The sequence below is a fragment of the Anarhichas minor genome, unplaced genomic scaffold (assembly GCF_050575085.1).
Source record: "Anarhichas minor isolate MPS153535 unplaced genomic scaffold, ASM5057508v1 ptg000031l, whole genome shotgun sequence".
Lineage (NCBI taxonomy): Eukaryota > Metazoa > Chordata > Actinopteri > Perciformes > Anarhichadidae > Anarhichas > Anarhichas minor.
This window is the reverse complement of record NW_027466477.1, coordinates 3,253,390-3,273,289: the sequence shown is the minus strand read 5'-3', so window position 1 is coordinate 3,273,289 and position 19,900 is coordinate 3,253,390. Positions and strand designations below refer to the sequence as shown.

Genomic DNA, 19,900 nt, shown 5'->3' with positions numbered 1-19,900 from the left:
GGCAAGACGATGTGGTTCCTGGTTTAGAAAACAGACAGAAGGGAAAATATTGATTCCTAATATGGAGATCATGTTTGCAGCAGATTATCGACGTGGACTCGTCTGTTCCCAGTCTGAGCCTCACTGGAGTTCATCTGTGTGAAACCTTTAACTGGTGCAGTCAGCTGTTCGTTTCCTCTGCAGCGCTGCTGCATGTGTGTCCACTCAAGTTTATTATGAATAATGTGGAGAACACGGAGCGTAAATCCTCATAATTTACCCCAAAATGATGGTTCTGCTTCCCACTGAAGGAGGCTCAGCTTTCAGACTGTGTTCAAGAAGCACTGGTGTGTAGGGGGGGGGAGTTGTCCTCGGGGGGGTTTCCTCTGGCAGGCCTCGACATGCCTGAACCCCCCCAGAGAGGAGGTGTGGCTGAACTGTGAGTCGACGGTGAAGACGGATGACATCATGTCAGACGACACGTGGACAGCTGACAACATGATCACCATGGAAACAAGAACAGACCGGCCTCAAACTGTTGCTACAATGTTTCTTTAATGTTTCTTTTTAGCAAATAATTAATCTGAGGGATGACACCTGCTGGGACACACATTGACTAAAAACGATATAAAATTACTTAAAACTACAACAAAGAGACTCAAAACTACAACAAAGACTCAAAACTACCACAAAGACTCAAAACTACCACAAAGAGACACAGAGACTCAAAACTACAACAAAGAGACTCAAAACTACAACAAAGAGACATATAACAGTAGCTCAGAGACTTAAAAGGACCCCGAAAAGATACAAAATGGCCTCAAAGAGACAAAAACGACCCCAAAAAGATGTTAAATGACTACAAACAACACAAAATTACACAAAGTGATGCAAAATTACCACAAATAGACACAAAATGACTAAAAGTGATGTAAAACGACCACAGTGAGAAACAAAACGACCACAGTGAGACAGAATCAAAAGTGCAAAAGACACAAAATTACCACAAAACAACGGAAAAAACAAAAAGAGACATAGAACGTCAACAAGATGACAAAACAACACAAAATTACTAAAAGCTCGGCAAAGCAGCTACAAAGATCCTCAAAATGACATCAAAGAGAAGCTCTGATGGAGGTCAAAGGTCAGTTTACCAACATTTAGAGTCTAAAACATTCCTGATCTGATCCGTCTCACTTCTTTTTACTCGTTTTGTTGTTCTCCGAGACTCTGTGTCACGTCTCCATGGTAACAGATGAAATGAGATGATGTCGTTGTTTGGTGTTGCATTGTGGGTGTTCTGCTCCCTCTGGGACGGTCACTGAGATTAAGGAGCTCTACGAATAAACTCCTCGACGCCGACGCCTAAACGTTTGGATAAAAGAACCAAAGTGGATTCAGTGTTTGGTCTTTGGGGGAAAAGCTCAGATTTTCTGCTGATTATCCTCCTCTTCCTCTTCCTCCCCTTCCTCCTCTTCCTCCCCTTCCTCCTCTTCCTCCTCTTCCTCTGTCCACTTCAGGGTTATCATGTTATAAAGATTCAGAAAGGAGCAGAATTACCACAAATTGATGCAAAATCACAGCTTTGATTAATATAAATTCACCAGAAAGATGTTAAATACGATCACGAAGAGGCTCAGAACAGCTCAGAATGACCACAAAGGGACTTAAAACGGAGCAAAATGGCAAATTATTGTTTATTAATACAAACAGTGTAACTGTTAAGAATCACAGCTTTACATTAAATACTCTGAACACATTTTATGTTTCACTGCTCGGCCTCAACGCCGTCAGGAAATACAATGAAGCACTCTGTACGTTTTGTTCTCCACACACACACACGCACACACACGTGGAAGGCATTAGCAGATTGTTCCATAAAGGTCTGCTAAAGGTCTTGTGAACATGAAACTGAAACACTCAAAGTTAAACCTCCGATCCTGAGCCGCTGTAAAGATTTCTAGAGGAGAAGAAGAAGTTTCCTTCCCCCCCCCCCTCCCTCTCATGTGAAGCAGCCTTCACTAATTGACTTCTGAATTTTTATTGTTTAATTACTGTCACGGTAACACATGGAGGCAATTATGTGTAACTGTCTGCGGATCAGATTCTGTACCTTCAGAGAGGAAACAAAGAAACACTCATCGTGTTTAACGGTTCTTTAACGGTTCTTTAACGATGACCGAGAACGTTTCACCGTTTTTATTGGGTTAAAAAACGACACGTTTCAGCCTGATGAACTTCTATTTGTGCGTTTTTTCGTTTGGCTCTGAAACAAGAAAGTGTTCATTGTTCAGGTGCGTTTCCAGATGTGTGATGTTTTCATACAGAGGTGCTGATGAGAGGCTGTTCATTTATTTATTTCCTTTTAGCCATTTGTGCCTTTAAATAACTTCACGCTCCAGACGTTAATATCTGTATAAAGTAGAGTTTTAGGCCCAAAATGAGCAGAAAACAAGTGTTTGAAGGATGTTATATGATTTCATATCCGCACCGATGTCAAACCGTCCTTTTGTCTCACGCCGTTGTGTTGAAAGCTCACATCTGAACATCTGAACACGTGTTTTAAAGAAACTTTATTTAAAGTATCACCTTGACTTTAAAGCGTCACACCTTTAGCACACAGACGCCTCGCAGCACGTCAACGTGTTCACAGCAGCACAGACGAGTGAGACTCAGAGAGACATCAATCAATGGAGTCACTAACACCCCCCCCGCCCCCCCCTCCAACCGTCTCTGCTGCAATCGATGCTCATAGAAATTTCATGAACTTTAAACTGTAATTGACAAGCAGCTCAGAAGCCTTAAAGGTTTCAAAGGTATCATAATACATACATAAACAAATAAGCATAAATTAGCCTATATATATATATATATATATATATTAATATCTTTATTTGAATGACTCCAAAAGACAAAAATGATCAGAAAGAAACGATATACGACCACAAAAGGATGCAGAAAGGATGCAGATACGCACAAAATGACCACAAGAGTCACAAAAATACCAAAACACTGTGCAAGACATCCACCGTAGGACACAACATGAGCACACAAATATTAGATATTCAGAGTATTTAAAGTTGTAAGTGTTGATAATGTAGATTCTGTTCTTCTCGGAGCAGATAATAAACATGAGGAGCCACAATCACACGACAGCACGTTGAATATTCTGAAGTGATTCCGGTTCTTCTAGCGGACCTGTGGTGACTTCGGCTCAACCTGCCGCGCGACGCGTTTCTGTTAACGAAAGAACCTCCGAGCGTCTTCTGATCTCTCGTCTCGTCTTTTAATAGACAGCAGAAGTGTGCTCTCCGTCGGGGGAATCCCTTTTTTCCGACTCTCAGCAGAGACGCACCACATTTCATATATCAAAGAGCACGGCGGCACCGCTCCACTTAGGAGGACGGGGGACTTGTGGGGGAACTAATGTCGGGTAATTCTGCAGGGGCAATTTTTGGGCCGCGACTCCAAAAAAAAAAAAAATGTTACTCAGGTGGGGGGACCTATTTCTTTGAGGCACTCTCTCCTTGTCGCAGGGCTCTAATCAGGGGCAGGTAATTATTCTCTGATTAACACGCTGGATCTGGGCGGATGTTTCGCTCTAATCACTGAGGTGGTTGCGTCAGTCGGTGGCTCTCGGAGGAGGAAGCAGGAGGGGAGTGGGTGTTTCTTCTGTCGCTCCGGTTCCCGGGAGCCGCGAGACGCTCGCCCGGGTTTACGGTCGCTCTGCCCAAAAAACAGAGCTGAATGAGGGAGGAGGTTTGGTTTCAGGGTGTTTGAGACACAATTCAGTTCCTCCAAACAGAAAAGGTTGTTGTGAAAAAAAGTATACATTCCGTGTAAGTGGCTGTTATAAATATATATAAATATTTTATATCTGTATAAATATTTTATAGACGGACCTGACACTCTGCATCTTTACTACAAAACCAGTATTTGAATGTGTTAAAGCTGCATTCTCTCTAGTGTCCACCAGGGGGCGACTCCTCTGGTTGTATAGAAGTCTATGAGAAAATGACTCTACTTCTCTCTTGATTTATTACCTCAGTAAACATGAGTTTATGGTCTCAATCTCTAGTTTCAAGTCTTCTTCAATACAGCATGATGTTCATTTAGTACATTATGGTCCATTTAGAGTCAAACAGACCATAAAGCAGGGGATGCTTTAGGGCGGGGCTACACAGTGATTGACAGGTCTCTACGTCTGCATTCCAAATATGGTCACATCAGTCCACAAACCAACGGGTGACGTCACGGTCTATGGTCTGAACATGAACAAATATAGAATAACACCAGATCGTTTCTTTAAATTTTTTCTTTGTGGTGAAGGTTAGCGATACATCTGCGGTTAACAAAGCAAACGTAGCGTCCCTGTCTGTTGCTGTTGTTGTTGTTTGTGTCGGCCTCCTCTCTCTGATGACCCGAGTGATGAATTGAAAGTTGGGAGGAATAAAACAGCGGATCAATAAGCCGGTGAAAGGATGCATCCAGGGTGTTATGGCTGCTTGTCAACAGCCTCGGCCTGCAGCTGACGCCAGTTGGCCACTTGACAAGCAGGAAAACAAATCAGCCCGTCCACTTAAGGCTCAGCATGTAGCTGTCTGTCAACACCCTCCCCCCATCCTCCCCCCTCCTCCCCCCTACAAGCCCTGAAGGAAGTGAGGCATCATCAGCGGTGGCGATCTTTGGGCAGCGAGGCCAAACGCCGCTCCGACCCGGCATCAATCATACAGCCGGGGGGGAGAAAAGATGGGAAATTGCAGCACATGGGATGGAGACGCGTCGGGGGAGTCGGGAGAGTCGCCACTCGAGCCGCCTGCTTCATACGGAAAACACGGGAGTCTATTTGAGATGATAAGTGTAATACAGGAGGAAGCCACGCAGAGCTGCTGCAGATAAAAGTCAAATCTATGCAGCTCATCGGGGACATGACTGCGCCTTCGACAAGACCATCACCGCGAAACAATAAAAGAAGGTAAAGGTGAGCGGGATTCTCCCCCCCCCCCCCCCCCCCCCTCCCAAAGTGCATATTTCATCTCCGGCTGGGTAAATATGTACAAAGAAAAAAAAAGATTCCCACTCAGAGAGGCCCGGCGGCCGGTGAGAAAGCAGCAAATGAAAAATAGCGAGCGATAAATAAACGTAAACAGTTGCGAGGAGGAGGATGTAAACAGAGGCTTAGTGGATGTATACATGCTCCTCTGAAGCATGGAGGGCCCAAGGAATTGTGGGAGCCCGATGTGTGAGCGTCGGGGTAATGAGCCTGCAGAGATGTTCCAGTAATCCAGCGTCCTCCCTCCAGACCTGTGATCCTCTGATCTGGTATCAGCCGACGCACAAATGCATCACGGACTGAGGAAGAGGAAGGTTCAGCCTTACTTCGTCTCTGATTCTCTTGTCAGGACAGGAAAGAGAAAAAGACAAAAACTCTTGAAATGTTAAGGGAACGATATCATTTCTACTATATCAAGATTTTTTATGCACCAAATTAATTTCTGAGATTGGTGAGCAGCTGCCACGGGACCACAAGGAGCTCCAGGCTGACTGTGTGTCGACTGGTTTGTAGTAATTTAATCTAAAATGTGTTGAAATGACAAGTAGCTTCAGGGAGGTACTGCTAGATCTTTAGGGCCCGTACTGGAAGAGGGACCCTCTGTCAAAAACATATTGATTTTAGTGCTTTGAAGTGGACGATCTTAAAGATTTTCATTTAAGTAAATGTGTGTTAAGTCTCTATTCAGATTGAGTTTATAGCCCACTGATGAAGCATCGCAATTTATGTATTTACAGTATTACAAACTTGGTGTCTGTAGCGTCATTCCTGCCGTTTATATGCCCTCAAATTATCAATGTAGACGCACAGAAGAGGAAATTACAATTTTCAGATTTTAGATGCTGGAAATCCATTCATCTTTTTTCCAGTTTTGATTTGTATCGTCAGGAAAACTGGTCTAAGTCCCAAAAATCTGAAAATGATTTAAGAGGACCTCGTATTGAACCTTGTGGGACACCATTTCCTTCTTTTTGAAACCACTGGGGACAACTGTTGTCCCACAATGCAGTGCGTCTCTGAGTTAGAACAGCTGGAATCACAGTAAATACTGCAATAAAGTGAAGAATCTTTGGGAAGATTTCAGACTTAAAGTTGGCAGTTTTTTTGTTGTTTTTATATCTGTTGTTGATTTCTGTTTCAGCACAAAATAAATTAGAAAGAAAAATAATTTCTTGAGAACCAAAAGCCAAAGCAAACACTGTCAACATGTGTGTTTAGTGTGTTTTATAGTATTAGGACACAGTAAACCTGGATCACCCCGATGTCACACCGGTCCTTCAGGGTCCTGGGTTTCAGGGTATCTGGGTTCAGGTCCAGACGTGTTGCTGGTTTCAGGTCTGTTTCAGGTCTGTGTCGTCTCACTCTGACACTCTGATGACGTTGTTGTTGTTGCTGTGACCCCGACTACACCTCTGACACCTTCGGGGTGAGACCAAAGAGTGCATGTGTTGAGGGAAGCCAGGCGTTACCATGGGAGCAGGCTGTCGGGCCGGCGCTGTGATTGGTCAGCGAGGCCTTTTGTTCATGAGTCTGAACAGCAAAGCCTCCTGGGAAAGTGGTCCGAGCTGTGGGTCTGTGTTTTAACACGCTTTTATTTAAGAGTTAGATCTTTTATTTTGAAACAATAGTTAGATCTGAATACAAACATGAGACAAAATATGATGCTCTGTACTTAGTACTAAGTATCACTTGTAGTCACTAGTAGTAGATACTTCGTACTTTATTGATTTTATAAACCTCTTTTATTACCGCAAGTACTACTATTACTGAAAGTACTACTGTTACAGCAAGTATTACTGTTATTGCACGTACTACTATTACTGAAAGTACTACTGTTACTGCAGTACGTATATTACTGTAACGAGTACTAGTATACACCCACTGCTCTCTCAGTACTACATTCTTCTGTAGTACTTCCTCTGCTGCCTTTACGGTTTTATGTAAACTGAATCTGGTTTAATTTTACTGTATGTAAAAGTATATTTTATATATACTGTGTATATATATATATATATATATATATATACAGTATATGTGACACTGGCTTTTATTTGACTGTTAAAGCTCCTTTTAAGAGCGACCGTTCTGATTATTTGAACATTATTAATCAAGCAGGACCGTCATCAGTCAGTCTGCAGATGTTCACATGGTTTTAGTATCTGGAGGAAGTGAATGCCTCATAAATGTGTAAATATTCACAGCTCTGACCTGCTGTTCGCTGCGTCTGCTCGTCTCCTCTGATGCTGCAAATCTGCCGTCAAGAAATTAGTTTAACACGTAACCTCGCCTCCCCTTTCTTCTCCCGTCTCCCCCCCTCCTCTTCCTCTCCTCAGTCACTTAGTCGCCTAATAACAGAGCGCTCCGATCAGCAGGACGCCAACCAACCGTTTGATCACTTTCACAGAGAGGAGAGAGAGAGAGAAAAAACAAACGGGGGAGAGAGAGAGAGAGAGCGATAAATACTTGATTAAATGTATAAAGAATCCCCCTCCTCTCCTCTCACCTCTGAATTATCTCCCTCTCCTCCTTTTCTGATTTATAAAAAAACATCAGACAGCAGGAGAAAACATCGGCCGCACAGGAAAAAAAAAAAGACAGAGAGAGAGAGAGAAAAATCAATACAAATTACGATGGAGAAAGTGGCACTGATGCCTGGAATTGCAGCATATGTTTACACTAAATCAGGCAATCTGTCTTCATATGGGCGGTGTAATGCGTGGGGGGTGGGGGGGGGGGGGGTCAGGGTTCGCGCTGCCAGCCGCCGCTCTCCAATTACTCGGGCTCTTTGCAGGGAGGCAGCCAATATCGATTGGCTGGGAGGCAGTACGGGGCCCTGCAGGCAGCCAATGGGGCGCTGGGGTCAAAGAGCGCCGAGATTTTAATAAGAGGAAGTAATGTGGGGGGGGGGGGGGGGGTCCAGAGGTTCATTAAAAGCCTCTGTCTTTGTTTCCCATGATGATGACGACGAACAAAAGAGATCACCCCTCCCTCGTTTTTTAAATTCAGGAGGTCGTCGGTTCGAATCCCAGCAGGATGCAGGAACAAATGAACCACAGAGCGTGTGAAAGTTTATAAAATATTACGGTTCAATTTGGGGGACGATGGGTCTAAATGTAATTTAGTTGATGTAATATCAAAATGAAAAGATAAACATGGCGTCTTCCGTTGGAGAGAAACTACTGCTTTGACGTTGTACCGTTGAGATTTTCCGCAACGTTTTTAAAATGTATTTTATGTTAAATCGTAATTATAACAGTCCACTTCTTCTACGTATATATTTTAGAAAGAAATATGAAAAGTCGTTAGTTTTAAAATAGAAACTCTGACTTGTGCTTCATGACCCCAAAGTACAAGCAATCATAGAACTAAGTTACATTAGTAACCTTCATTCTTAAGAAGTCCACATTAGATTATTCCACAACATCCAGTACTGGTGGGTCCTTCAGGACCAGTTTGTGTCTATTACTATCAGTAGGCCTACAGCTGTTAGTGAAAGTACTACAGTAACTGCAAGTACTACTATTAGTGTAACTATACCTTCTTGTTTTCTTTCTAACTTTAAATCTTTTGAGGAGAACTTTAAGGTGTGACTGGTGTTAATCTGAAGTCCTGCAGCGTTCTTGAGGCGGATTACTCATATTTGTCTTCTTAATCTGTACAACATCCCGAGAGATCGGACAGATGTGGAACCAGAGGGACAATAAAGTAGAAACATACGATATAAATACTGTTACCTGATGTTCACAGATCAGACGTTTCCTCCTGAAGATGAAGAGTTAAACATCACAGATCTCTCTCTCTGACTGTAAATGTTTTTTTTTATTCAATTGCAGTATTTCCCATAGTGCCTTTCACTTGTTTCATAAGTTACGATGTATATGTACGCGGCGTCAGGGGAGGCAATTCGGTTTTTCGGGACTCGACCACGCTGATTGCTGCTCGTGTCGTCCTCTGCCTGCATTATCTCCATTCATCCTCTGCTGCTCTGCATCGGCCCCCAAAAAAGTCTCTTCGGAGGGATCCGACAATGAAATCCCTTCTTTCATTTGGCGTTGGAGGTAATAGATTCACTCTCTGCTTCCTCTCCCAACATGTCACCCTTCAGATATCATCCCCACCCCAGTCACAGCCTGAAAGACCCCCCTCTTCTCCTCCGCCGCCGCTTGAAACGCGCTCTGACAAATTTGATTTAGCAGCTCTCGGTCGCTCCATTCCCCGGGAAAAAGAAAACAAATATTGTTATAATGGTAATAACATCTATTTGGGAGCGCCAGGCGAACAAATGGCGGCGGGGCCCCTTTGAAGGAGAGACCCCTCTGCGCTCTGCCGTATACATATATATATATATATATAGAGCTGCCTTATTCTTATTCATGAAAGCCGCGGTTATGCATATTAGCGCAAACTAGCTATTCTACTCACCGGCATTTGGTGTGTCAATCATCCTTACAGAGTACAAGAGCCAACGGTGACAAAAGCCGAGTGGGCAAGATCGGCTGACAAATTGTCCCCAAAGTCAAATTTGACAGCCTTTTATGATTAATGGGCTTGATTATGGAGAAGTATCTCCCCCGAACTCATTTCCGGGTGTTTCTCTCCAACGTATGGAGAAGGAGGAGGAAGAGGATGGAGGAGGAGGAGGAGGAGGAAGGCAGATTGTTTAGCGGAGGAGAAAAGAAAGAAAGGGAAGGTTGGATTGAATTAGTGGTGAAAAAGGCAGAGCGAGGAGGACAGATGGAGTGTGAGGTCTCACACTTAATAAACAGCAGGGAGATAAGAGAGAGAGAGAGAGATCAGCTGTCTCTCTCTCTCTCTCTCTGTCTCTCTCTCTCTGTCTCTCTGTCTCTCTCTCTGTTAGTGTTCACTGTTAATAAGAACCAACAAACTGAAGCTGAAGATCACTGAGAGGTCGCACGAAACCTGAGAATTAAACGGGAAATAAAAGTGAAAGAAGGAATCAGATGTTGGGTCTGACTCATCGTCGTGTTGTAAGAATATTTCTTATTGCAGGTTTATTTATTTACCTTCAACAGGTTTCATATATTCACACATCAGACAATCACTTCACGTAAATCATTCTTACAACTTGTTCAGAATCTAAACACTGACGTTTACACAGAGTCTAAAATAAGTTCTGTTTTCTAACTTAGAAGCTTTAAGCTTTAAGGTGGTCCGTTCCTTCAGACTCCTTCATGACCATCAAGGGGATTTTAAAATCTTCCCAAATTTCAGATTTCCCTGAATTTCGTCACTGCAACGATTCCTTCAAAGATGAAACAAAGTCTGTGAGAAAGTTTACTTTATTTATTTTTATATTCTTTACTTGTTTTATGTTTTTGCATCTTTTTTTGAAAATATGAATTCAATTTACACATTTTCTTACGTTTCTTCAAGGTGTGATGAGTGATCATTCGTTGCTTATGTCAATGGAAATAACTCTGTGTGCCTTTGAGCAAGGCAGGCCCTCCTGCAGCAGTGGAGCTGTTGTGGTTAGAAATGAACTGGATTTAAAGAAAAACCTGCTATATGTGTGTCACTCTGATGTCGGTGTGTGTTTCTGTGATGCTCGGTGTGTTTCTGTGTGTCGGGTTGAATTCGTCTCGGTCGTCCTCACCTCCCTCCCTCTCTCTCTCTCCCTCTCTCTCTCTCTCTCTCTCTCTCTCTCTCTCTCTCTCTCTCCGTCCCACAGCCTTGAACGAGCCCACCATCGACTACGGCTTCCAGAGGCTACAGAAGGTCATCCCTCGCCACCCCGGGGACCCCGAGAGGTTACCTAAGGTCAGTGGAGACGAGTCATTAAGTCACTGCTGCCTGTGCTCAGGGTCAGGGGTCAGAGGTCAAACCCAAAGGCCAGGAAGTGAGCCCTGTGCTGGTCTGGTCAGGTACGTCCCAGAATGCACCTGTCTGTCAGAGCTGCCGTTTGAGTGTTTTTAATCAGGTTTTATAACAGCCACATTAACGGCTGATTTAAATGTGAAGTGGCTGTTTGTCCCTCTGTGGACGCCGTAGACCACCTGCACACGACTTTTAAGGTCCTCTCGTACTATTTAATGCAGCGCGGGACCGAGTTGCCTTGATTGGATTTGTCGGTTCTGCTCGGCACACTCTTGGCACGGCCCGGCCCTCCTCGCTGCCAGCCGGGCAGATTGTGGTCCTGATCCTTCAAACAGGAAACAGCTGTTTATGGGAGCAAAATCCTGCCGCTGCTGCGATTGCCCCCCCCCCCCCCCCCCCCCCCTTAACTGGCGAGGAGGAAGGTTTGGACGGCGGCGAGTCGCTGATGAAGGTGGAGGGTCAGGGTGGTGCAGGTGATGAGAGCTGATTGGTCCGTGGTCAGTGATTCACTTCCTGGATAGACTCATGAAAACATACTCGTCACTTATACCTGTAAATATTTGTCTATAAATTTGATCAATATACTTTATCGATGATGTAAATATCAGATAAACTTCTCCAGACTTCAACCACGAATTTTGTTGGTAATTCTGTAATTTAACTGAATTTTATGAGTTAATACGACATCAAACCAGTTTGAGGAAACATAGTATTGAACGAGAGGAAAATGTGCACGAACTCGCTGCTGAAAATTTGAAACATTTGCAATAATTGAAATACTGAAGGAAGTTGAAGTGGCAGTTAAAAATGGAATTTCTGAATATAGTTCAAGTTTCATTTTAAGTGAAAAGGGCTGTAAATAGTTGAAGTTGTGATACATTGAGCTGGAAGTTTCTGTTGAAGCGAAGGTGTTGAAAGAAATTGAAGCGAGTTCAGGTGTACAAACTGAAAAAAACGATATCAGTGGAAGTGTCTGAACGCAGTTGGAGTAAAAATCTCATCGCCAGTTCTATTCATTGTGGATCACAGTTAAAACATGCAGATTGGTTTACAAATTAATAATTCAACTGTTATATTTATTATTATATAACAATTTTGATCTTTAATCCCTTTAAATGCCTCTTTGTTTATGTCACAGGAAACTGAATTTCTTTGGATTTTTGTTAGTTTGAAGGCGTCGCTTTGTAGACTTGTCAAAAATAATCTCTTGTTGACGCTATAGACTCTCTTAAAGTTGGTAACATTTAATGTTTAATCTGACGTCTCTGCAGGTGGATTTTTTCTTTTTTTTATCTGTAGTGAATGAAAACCAGCTGCCTGGAAAAAAAGAAAGCAAAGGCAGCGAAAGCACATTTAAAAATCTATTAAACAACAGCCGGCTTTGGAAACAGTGAAGAAGAGTGCCTGTGATTTGTAGTTAATGGCGTAAAAGAAAACACAAAACAGGAAGCCCCCTTTTAAGATTTGTGTAGGAAAACATCAGTAGTGAAATGTGCCCGGTTTCAATATTTACCCACAGAAAGACATTAGTATGCACACACACACACACACCTGCCCTGGTTAGTATGAAGAGATTATTTTGGCTGCTGCCGGCTGCGAGGTCTAACTGAGGCAGATTCCTTGAGGCAGCGAGCGGCGGGCGGCGGGTGGCGAGCGTCAGATGGGCTCTGACACTCGAAAGCAGCTGCCAAATTGAAACCATTTATCAAAATCTGACATCGGAGATCCAGTCACCAAAAAAGCAGTTTATTTGTAAATTGATACTAATAGTGAGCACACATTGTCTGGCCCCTTTGATGGCCTGATTTGCAGCCAGAGTGGGACGTCAAACGCCCTCCGCCTTTTAAATATTTATTTATTCAGAGGAAAACTCAATAAGACCACAGGGTTTTTTTTCCTCCAAGATGTTTTTTGGACTCGCGGCCGATGAGGCGACAGGGCGCCGTGTTGTAGGCGGGGGGGGGGGGGGGGGGGGTCATGTGACCGAGCAAGCGACGGGTTAACTCGGCTTGTCAGTTCTCTTTTGCTTTCACCTGCCGCCCGCTCTGCAGAGGACAGGAGCAGGGATGGAAAGAGATGTTTGGACGGCGAGGTTTTCAGGCGGCGATACGGAGCAGATTGATTCGTTGTAGGGCGTCAGGTGGTGCATTGTGGGTGCAGAGCAGAGTGATTGTTCTCCTAAACATAAACGGTAAAATATGGAAACCAGGAGAGAGGAAAACTCACAGCTGATTGTGTCTGAAAGATGGGGAAACTGCTCTGGAATCAACTCAAAGATTAGGGTTAGCCTAGCTTAGCACAAAGACTGGAAGCAGGGGGAAACTGCTAGCCTACCTCCTCCAAGTCCACCTAACAACCTAGTCTACAATCTATCAGCTGGGGTTTTGTTCACTAGAGCTAGAAGTCATGGTTTGCATATTTTTCTAACATGAGTTTAGCCTAGCTTAGCACAAAGACTGGAAGCCGGGTGGAACTGTTAGCCTAGCTTCATCAAGTCCACCTCCAAGTTTTTCTGGTTTAATGCTGGATGTTGTTAGCTAACATCCTAGTCACCAATCTATTAGCTGGGTTTTGTTCAGAAGATTGGGTTTACAGCTTTATCTCAAATGAGTTTAGCCTAGCTTAGCACAAAGACTGGAAGCAGGGGGAAACTGTTAGCATAGCTCCATCAAAAAGGGAAATAAAACAACAGCCCCAAGTCTGATTTACTGAACGCGTATCTTGTTAGCTAGCAAGCTAAAGTCATCCATCCGTTCACATTCGTGACACCAACACACAACCTGCCAATCAAACAGAGCTGGAGATGCTAACATGCTAACAGTTAGCGGCCGTGAGTCCTCTCTCTGAGTCGGCTGGACGGACACTGAGGTGTCCGCTTGCAGCCGAGCCAGACTGGAAATGAAATTAGAGGCCTGAACCTGATCCAGGAGAAACCCCAGAGGTCATCAGTGACCAGTTGGCCTCACAGCCTGTTAGCTGTCTGTCTGACAGACGGACGTGAACCTATGCGCTCCCTCAGATACCTGGAGATAACGCCTCAGACGTCTCTTAGCCTTTTAAGGCGAAGGTTATTTTAAAAACTACGTTTAGAGCTTCACTTCGTCTGTTAAGCTTTCTGAGCGGTCCACTTTATTCTGGTTCATTTTAATCGATGAATAAAGAGGCTTAGTAAATATTAAGACTGTTTGATGGCTTCACGATATAAACATCCCTTAAATATCTGAAGATAATGACTCAACTGTCCCTTAATTTGTACAATAATCATCATAGTCATAATCTAAGAGACAAAAATGAATTTAGAGCTTAATTTTGCTCCTTAAAGCTTATAAGTTACTGATTCCACCTTAACCTGGAATAAAAAAGCTTGATTTTAAGGTATATTTAAAGAGGTTCTATTCAGTAAATATAAATATTTAAAGGTGTCACTTCTCTCTGCTGCGAAGAGAATATAAAATCCCTTAAATATCTGAAGATAATGCCTCAACTGTCCCTTAATTTGGACAATAAATTATAAATGTAAGAGCAAAGGCTAAATGTAGAGCTTCACTTTGCTCTTTAAAGCTTTTAACTTACTAAAGTAAAAAGGTTAATTTTAAGGTATATTTAAAGAGGTTCTGTTCAGTAAATATAAAGATTTTATGGCTTCACTTCTCTCTGCTGCGACCTGAACCCTAAAATATGCAGATTTTTGTGAAATAATGTACGTTCTGTGGTGAAAAACAAACAGAAAACGTATTAAAATGAATTCCGGTTGAACAGGACATGTATTTCTCCCCCCCCCCGTCTACTTCCTGGTGATTCGTGAACATAGAGGTGGAGATTAAACGTGTTTGGCGTGTTGCGGTTTGCACCTTTAGCTCTGATCATTGACCCCCATCCTGACTCATGGGGCGGGGGGGGGGGGGGGGGTACGGTCCGTTCAGGGATTATTAATTCAACCCCACTTCATGAATGAGGACATTTCCTGCTCTCTCATTGAGAATAATGAGCGATATTCAGTTCATGAGCTGAATTTCAATCGGTTTCCCGTGGATGGAGTTAACCCCACACCGCGTCCCGCCTCGTTAGAATAACCCTCCGCCTGATAATCGCTAATCTGGAGAATCCGGCTCGGCTCCTCGCCGCTCGGCGCGCTGGTCCATCCATATTTTATAGAGATCAGCGGGGCGGCGGCTGTATCTGTAGCTCTCTGCTCGGGGTGATTTATCATTGTTAAGGCCGCTGTCTGATGGCTTCTCCTCCAGGGTCACGCTGATCCCCCTGTTCGTACACCCAAACCTCCTCAACCACGGAGACGGCCCCCCGTAATTAAGCCCCTAGAAACCAATGGAAGACAATAGAAGGAGGAGGAAAATATAAAGGAGAGAGAGAGGAGGAATATGTCAAGAGATGGACTGAAGAAGGGTAAGGTCACGAGGGTGCAGCCTCCAAGAGGAGTGAGGTAGTGAGAGCTCCTTCTGTTTACGAGGAGAAGAAGAAGATGTGAATTATTTACAGGTCCTTGTGTCCGTCACACAGAGGATCATCTTTAAAATGTGTTTAATATTAGTACTTTATTTACGGCTTTAAAGGAGATTTAATATGTCACTTCTATAGACACCAACCAAACTGTATGTATTTACAACACCATAAGTTCTCACTTTATTAATGTAACAGTTATATTTTATGTCTGTATGTTACACAAGAGAGGAGCGGGGGGGGGGGGGGGGGGGGGGGGTAATACATGAGAAACATAGGGAGGTAGGGAAGGAGAGAAAGAGGTAAGGCAGACAGGTGGAGGTAAAAGGAGAGGGGGAGGTAGGGAAGGAGAAGGGGAAGTAAGGGGGTGAAAAGGAGGTGGAGAAGGAGATAATGCAGGAGAGGAGGAGGTAGGGTAGGAGTGATGGAGGAGAAGGGGAGGTAAGGACGGAGAGGAGGGGGTAAAAAAGGAGAGGAGGAAATAAGGGAGGAGAGGAGGAAATAAGGGAGGAGAGGAGGAGGTAGGGAAGGAGAGAAAGAGGTAAGGGAGGAGAGGAGGAGGTAGGGAATGATGGGAGGAAATAAGGGAGAAGGCAGGAGAGGAGGTAAGGGAACCTGAAAGTATTTTGGATGTTTTGATCATTTTTCTGAATCTTAAAACAAACGTGTTAAATTGATCCAAACCTGATATAAATCGGATTTTCTTGTGTTCTTAATGCACCGCTGCTCATCATGGTCCTAAGAGTGATCAGACCATGAAGTGAGGAAGAGGAGGATGAGGAAGAGACGTGTTACACTGTAGAAAAATATCCTTTTATTTAATTATTTAACAAAAACACAGACTGTTTGTCTCAGATCAGTTTTTCTCTCTCTGAAGACTCCTCCTTCTATCCTCCCTCCTTCCTACTCCTCTTCCTTCTCTTCACCATCTTCATCCTCCCTCCTCCTCCTCTTCATCCTCCACCCTCCTCTTTCTCTTCTTCCTCCTCACTCCCTCCCTCCTCCTTCTTCTTCTTCCTCCTCCCGTTCTTCTGTCCTCCTACCTCCTCCTCCCTTTTTCCCTCCTCCTCTCCTCCTCTGTGTGAGTTGATTAGACCCACTGAGGATGAACCAGAGTCTTGTTTCTCTCCACCTGTAAACTCCCTGTAGCTCTTGTGTGTGTGTGTACGTGTGTGTGTGTGTACGTGTGTTTGTGTGCGTGCGTGTGTGTGTGTGTGTTCATGTGTGTGCATGTGTGTACGTGTGTGTGTACGTGTGTTTGTGTGCGTGCGTGTGTGTGTACGTGTGTGAGTGTGTGTACGTGTGTTTGTGTGCGTGCGTGTGTGTGTGTGTGTTCATGTGTGTGTATGTGTGTGTGTGTACGTGTGTTTGTGTGCGTGCGTGTGTGTGTACGTGTGTGAGTGTGTGTACGTGTGTGTGCGTGTGTGTGTGTGTTCATGTATCACACCTCTACAGCCGCGGTCCTCCACATGAAACACTTACGGCCTTTAGTTTATAAATAAAACGATATATTTCTGAGGTGATTTATGAATTCAAATGAATTCTGATGTTGTAAATTCTTCAAAAAGTCTCTAAAGAAATCTTAAATTAATAACTAAGTCAGAACCCAGCTGGTGTTCAGACATGATGGATTTATTTTGTCGTGTTAAATGTTCACATCTAAATTAACTGGAATGTGTTTTAATTTCCTGTGAATATTCTCTCAGGAAGTCCTCACATTCTTCTTCTCCTCCTTTAATTTATGACCCAATTTGAATTTGGATCCGTCAGATTATCAGATTAGATTAAAGTCTCGTATCTGTGATTATTTGTAGTTTCCATTGAAACGGGGCTGAAACTTAAAAGAAGCATTCCACCACGTTTACACGTAAAGAAGACGAAGATAGAAAACACTTGTTTAACATCGTCTGTGTCTCTGGAGGAGAGAAGACAACGTCTCAACAGAAAGACAGCACTGCCGCGTTGCATTATGGGAAGTGTAGTATCATGGTGGTGATATCAGGGAGAACTTCTAACATACATGTAGATCTTTTTAGTGAGATTCAATCAGTTTTCATATCATGTTACAGTGAAATTATACACAAAGTACTCCTTATTTTTAAATAACAAATATGAAATATGACAAACAGCTGCAGTGATCATATTTATGTGAAGCGGATCAATACATTCAGGTACATTGAGGTGATGTTTATACTGTTTTATAAAAAGACTCGTTGTACTTCAGTACTTTCTACTTCTCCCCGATACATCTTAAATATTATTAGGAATATTAATCCAGAAACATCAGATATAATAGTCAAACATTCTACTAATCAATCAATACTTTGAGCACTTTATTTAGATACTTTAACTTCAGTTTAGAGGTTTTGAATGCAGGTACTTTACATGTGGAGTACTTTCACAGTGTATTAGTACTTTTACTACAGTAAAGAATACTTCTTCCACATCTCAGCCAATCGTCAACCAGATGTCCTGAACGCCAACCCCTCATTGGTTTAGAGAAGAGTAGCCAATCAGCTGCCTCCGTCTCGGAGCTGTTTTAGAAGTCCACTTATCCTCCCTGACTCCATCCATCTCCTCACAGCTGAAGGGAAACACCCAGAGACCCTCTCCTCCTCCTCCTCCTCTTCATCTCCCATCCCTCTCTCCTCCATCTTCCTCTCCCATATTCTCCCTCCCTCCTCCCCCCCTCCCTCTCTCGGAGGTGTGGGTCAGTGATAAGAGATGATGATGATAACCGGGAGCCAGTGCATTACCGCATCGATCGGGGCAGGCCTTTCAGCGCCGTTAAAGCGCCCGGCGCTCTGATTGCCGGCACTCGCGCTGACAGGAATCCAATGGCGCTGTCTGTGTGTGTGTGTGTGTGAAGGGCGTGGCCGAGCAGCTGATGTGTGTGTGTGTGTGTGTGTGTGTGCGTGTAGCAGCGTGGAGGCAATTAGACGCTCTGACAGATAACAACACATCCAGCAGAGCACTGAAACTGAATCTGATGCATAAAAAAAAAATCAACTTCACTTTGTTCAGATGGAGAAGAGAATAAAATGTGTTTGTTTTTAAGGACTTTAGTGGTTATTTTACACGTTCAGTCCGTTATATGTTCTGTAAATCACAATCAATGTCACTCCGATGCCTTTAAGTTGATCATCCGTTAATAATAACGAAGAAGAAGAAGAAGAAGAAGAAGAAGAAGAAGAACACGTGGACGTTGTCAGAAAAATAACACAAATTTGGTAATTTTCTGACTTTCTGATTACTTTATTCATATTTTCATGTTACTTTTTTATGTACTTCTGCCTCTAACTGAGGATTATTATTATTTTTGAATTTTCTTTATTATTCATTTTGTCTCTAAAATGTCAGAAAATAGTTTAAATTTCAAGTCGACGTCTTTAAAAAGTCTTGTTTTGTTCGACCAACAGTCAACATGATGTTGATGTAAAAAGTGTTTTAGCTATTTAAAAAAAATCACTTATTCTTTCTGTCAATCAACTAATCGATTAATTGACGAATCGTTTCAGCTCTGAAGTGAAAGTGGATATGAAACTTGGTTATTTTCTTGAAGTGTCCTCGAACGCACCGTCAGTCTCTAAGCAGTCTCCATGACGTCATCAGGCGATAATAACAATAATAAATACGATATGAATCATATTTATTTCAGGTTCTCAGGCTCTTAAAGCTGGAAAACCTTTGATCTTGGATTAATTGCTGTTCTTCACTCAGACCTGCAGCCAATCAGAGCAGAGTATCAGAAACACCTGCTTCACCTGCTGCGTTTGTCCGATCAATACTCGTATTCGATCATTGAAGAGGTATCGATTGATCTGCTGCTCTTCTTCTGTGGTGGTGGATTTGTGGGGGTTGTTTTTCTTTGGGGGGGGGGGGGGGGGGGGGTCTGTGTAGTTGCAGTTGAGTTCGAGTGTCTGATTTACAGATCAGAGAGCGAGAACAAATGAACACGTGCACACACACACACACACACACACACACACACACACTGAGCAGCAGCGGCTCTCCAGCAGCGAGGCCTCGGAGGCGTCATTAACTTGAGAAGGCTGTTGTGTCTGTCAGGGCCTAATGAAAATAGAAGGAGGACACACACACACACACACACATCCCACATACACGATACACAACGTGCACAACACACATACAGACACACAAAGGAGCTAAAGTCTGTTGTATGTCTGCCTTCAGTGTCTGTGAACTGTATTTTTCAGGTGTGAGTTCCTGTGTGTGTGTGTGTGTGTGTGTGTGTGTGTGTGTGTGTGTGTGTGTGTAGGTGTGTGTGTGTGTGTGTGTGTGTAGGTGTGTGTAGGTGTGTGTAGGTGTGTGTGTGTGTGTGTGTGTGTAGGTGTGTGTAGGTGTGTGTGTGTGTGTGTGTGTGTGTGTGTGTGTGTGACGGGCAGCTGCTGCCTCGTGGCTTCTCGCTGCTGCAGCCGAGCGAAGGAGACATTAACTAACTTCTCTTTTCTAATGGAGATTAATGAAGCCAGAGGAGGAACACACACACACACACACACACGCACACAGAAGTACACAACCAAACACACACACACACACACACACGCACACAGA

At 43.5% G+C, this 19,900-nt stretch overlaps 1 protein-coding gene across 9 annotated transcripts in view; it reads left to right on the top strand.

Annotated features, from left to right (window-relative positions):
• LOC142964722 (transcription factor COE3) overlaps nucleotides 1-19,900 on the top strand; it is a 126,753-nt gene that overhangs the window by 92,431 nt on the left and 14,422 nt on the right. For all 9 annotated transcript variants that reach the window (XM_076105216.1, XM_076105220.1, XM_076105214.1 and 6 more), the window contains one exon: nucleotides 10,722-10,810. In XM_076105216.1, coding sequence (XP_075961331.1) covers nucleotides 10,722-10,810 — 89 coding nt within the window. The remainder of the gene's footprint in view (nucleotides 1-10,721; nucleotides 10,811-19,900) is intronic.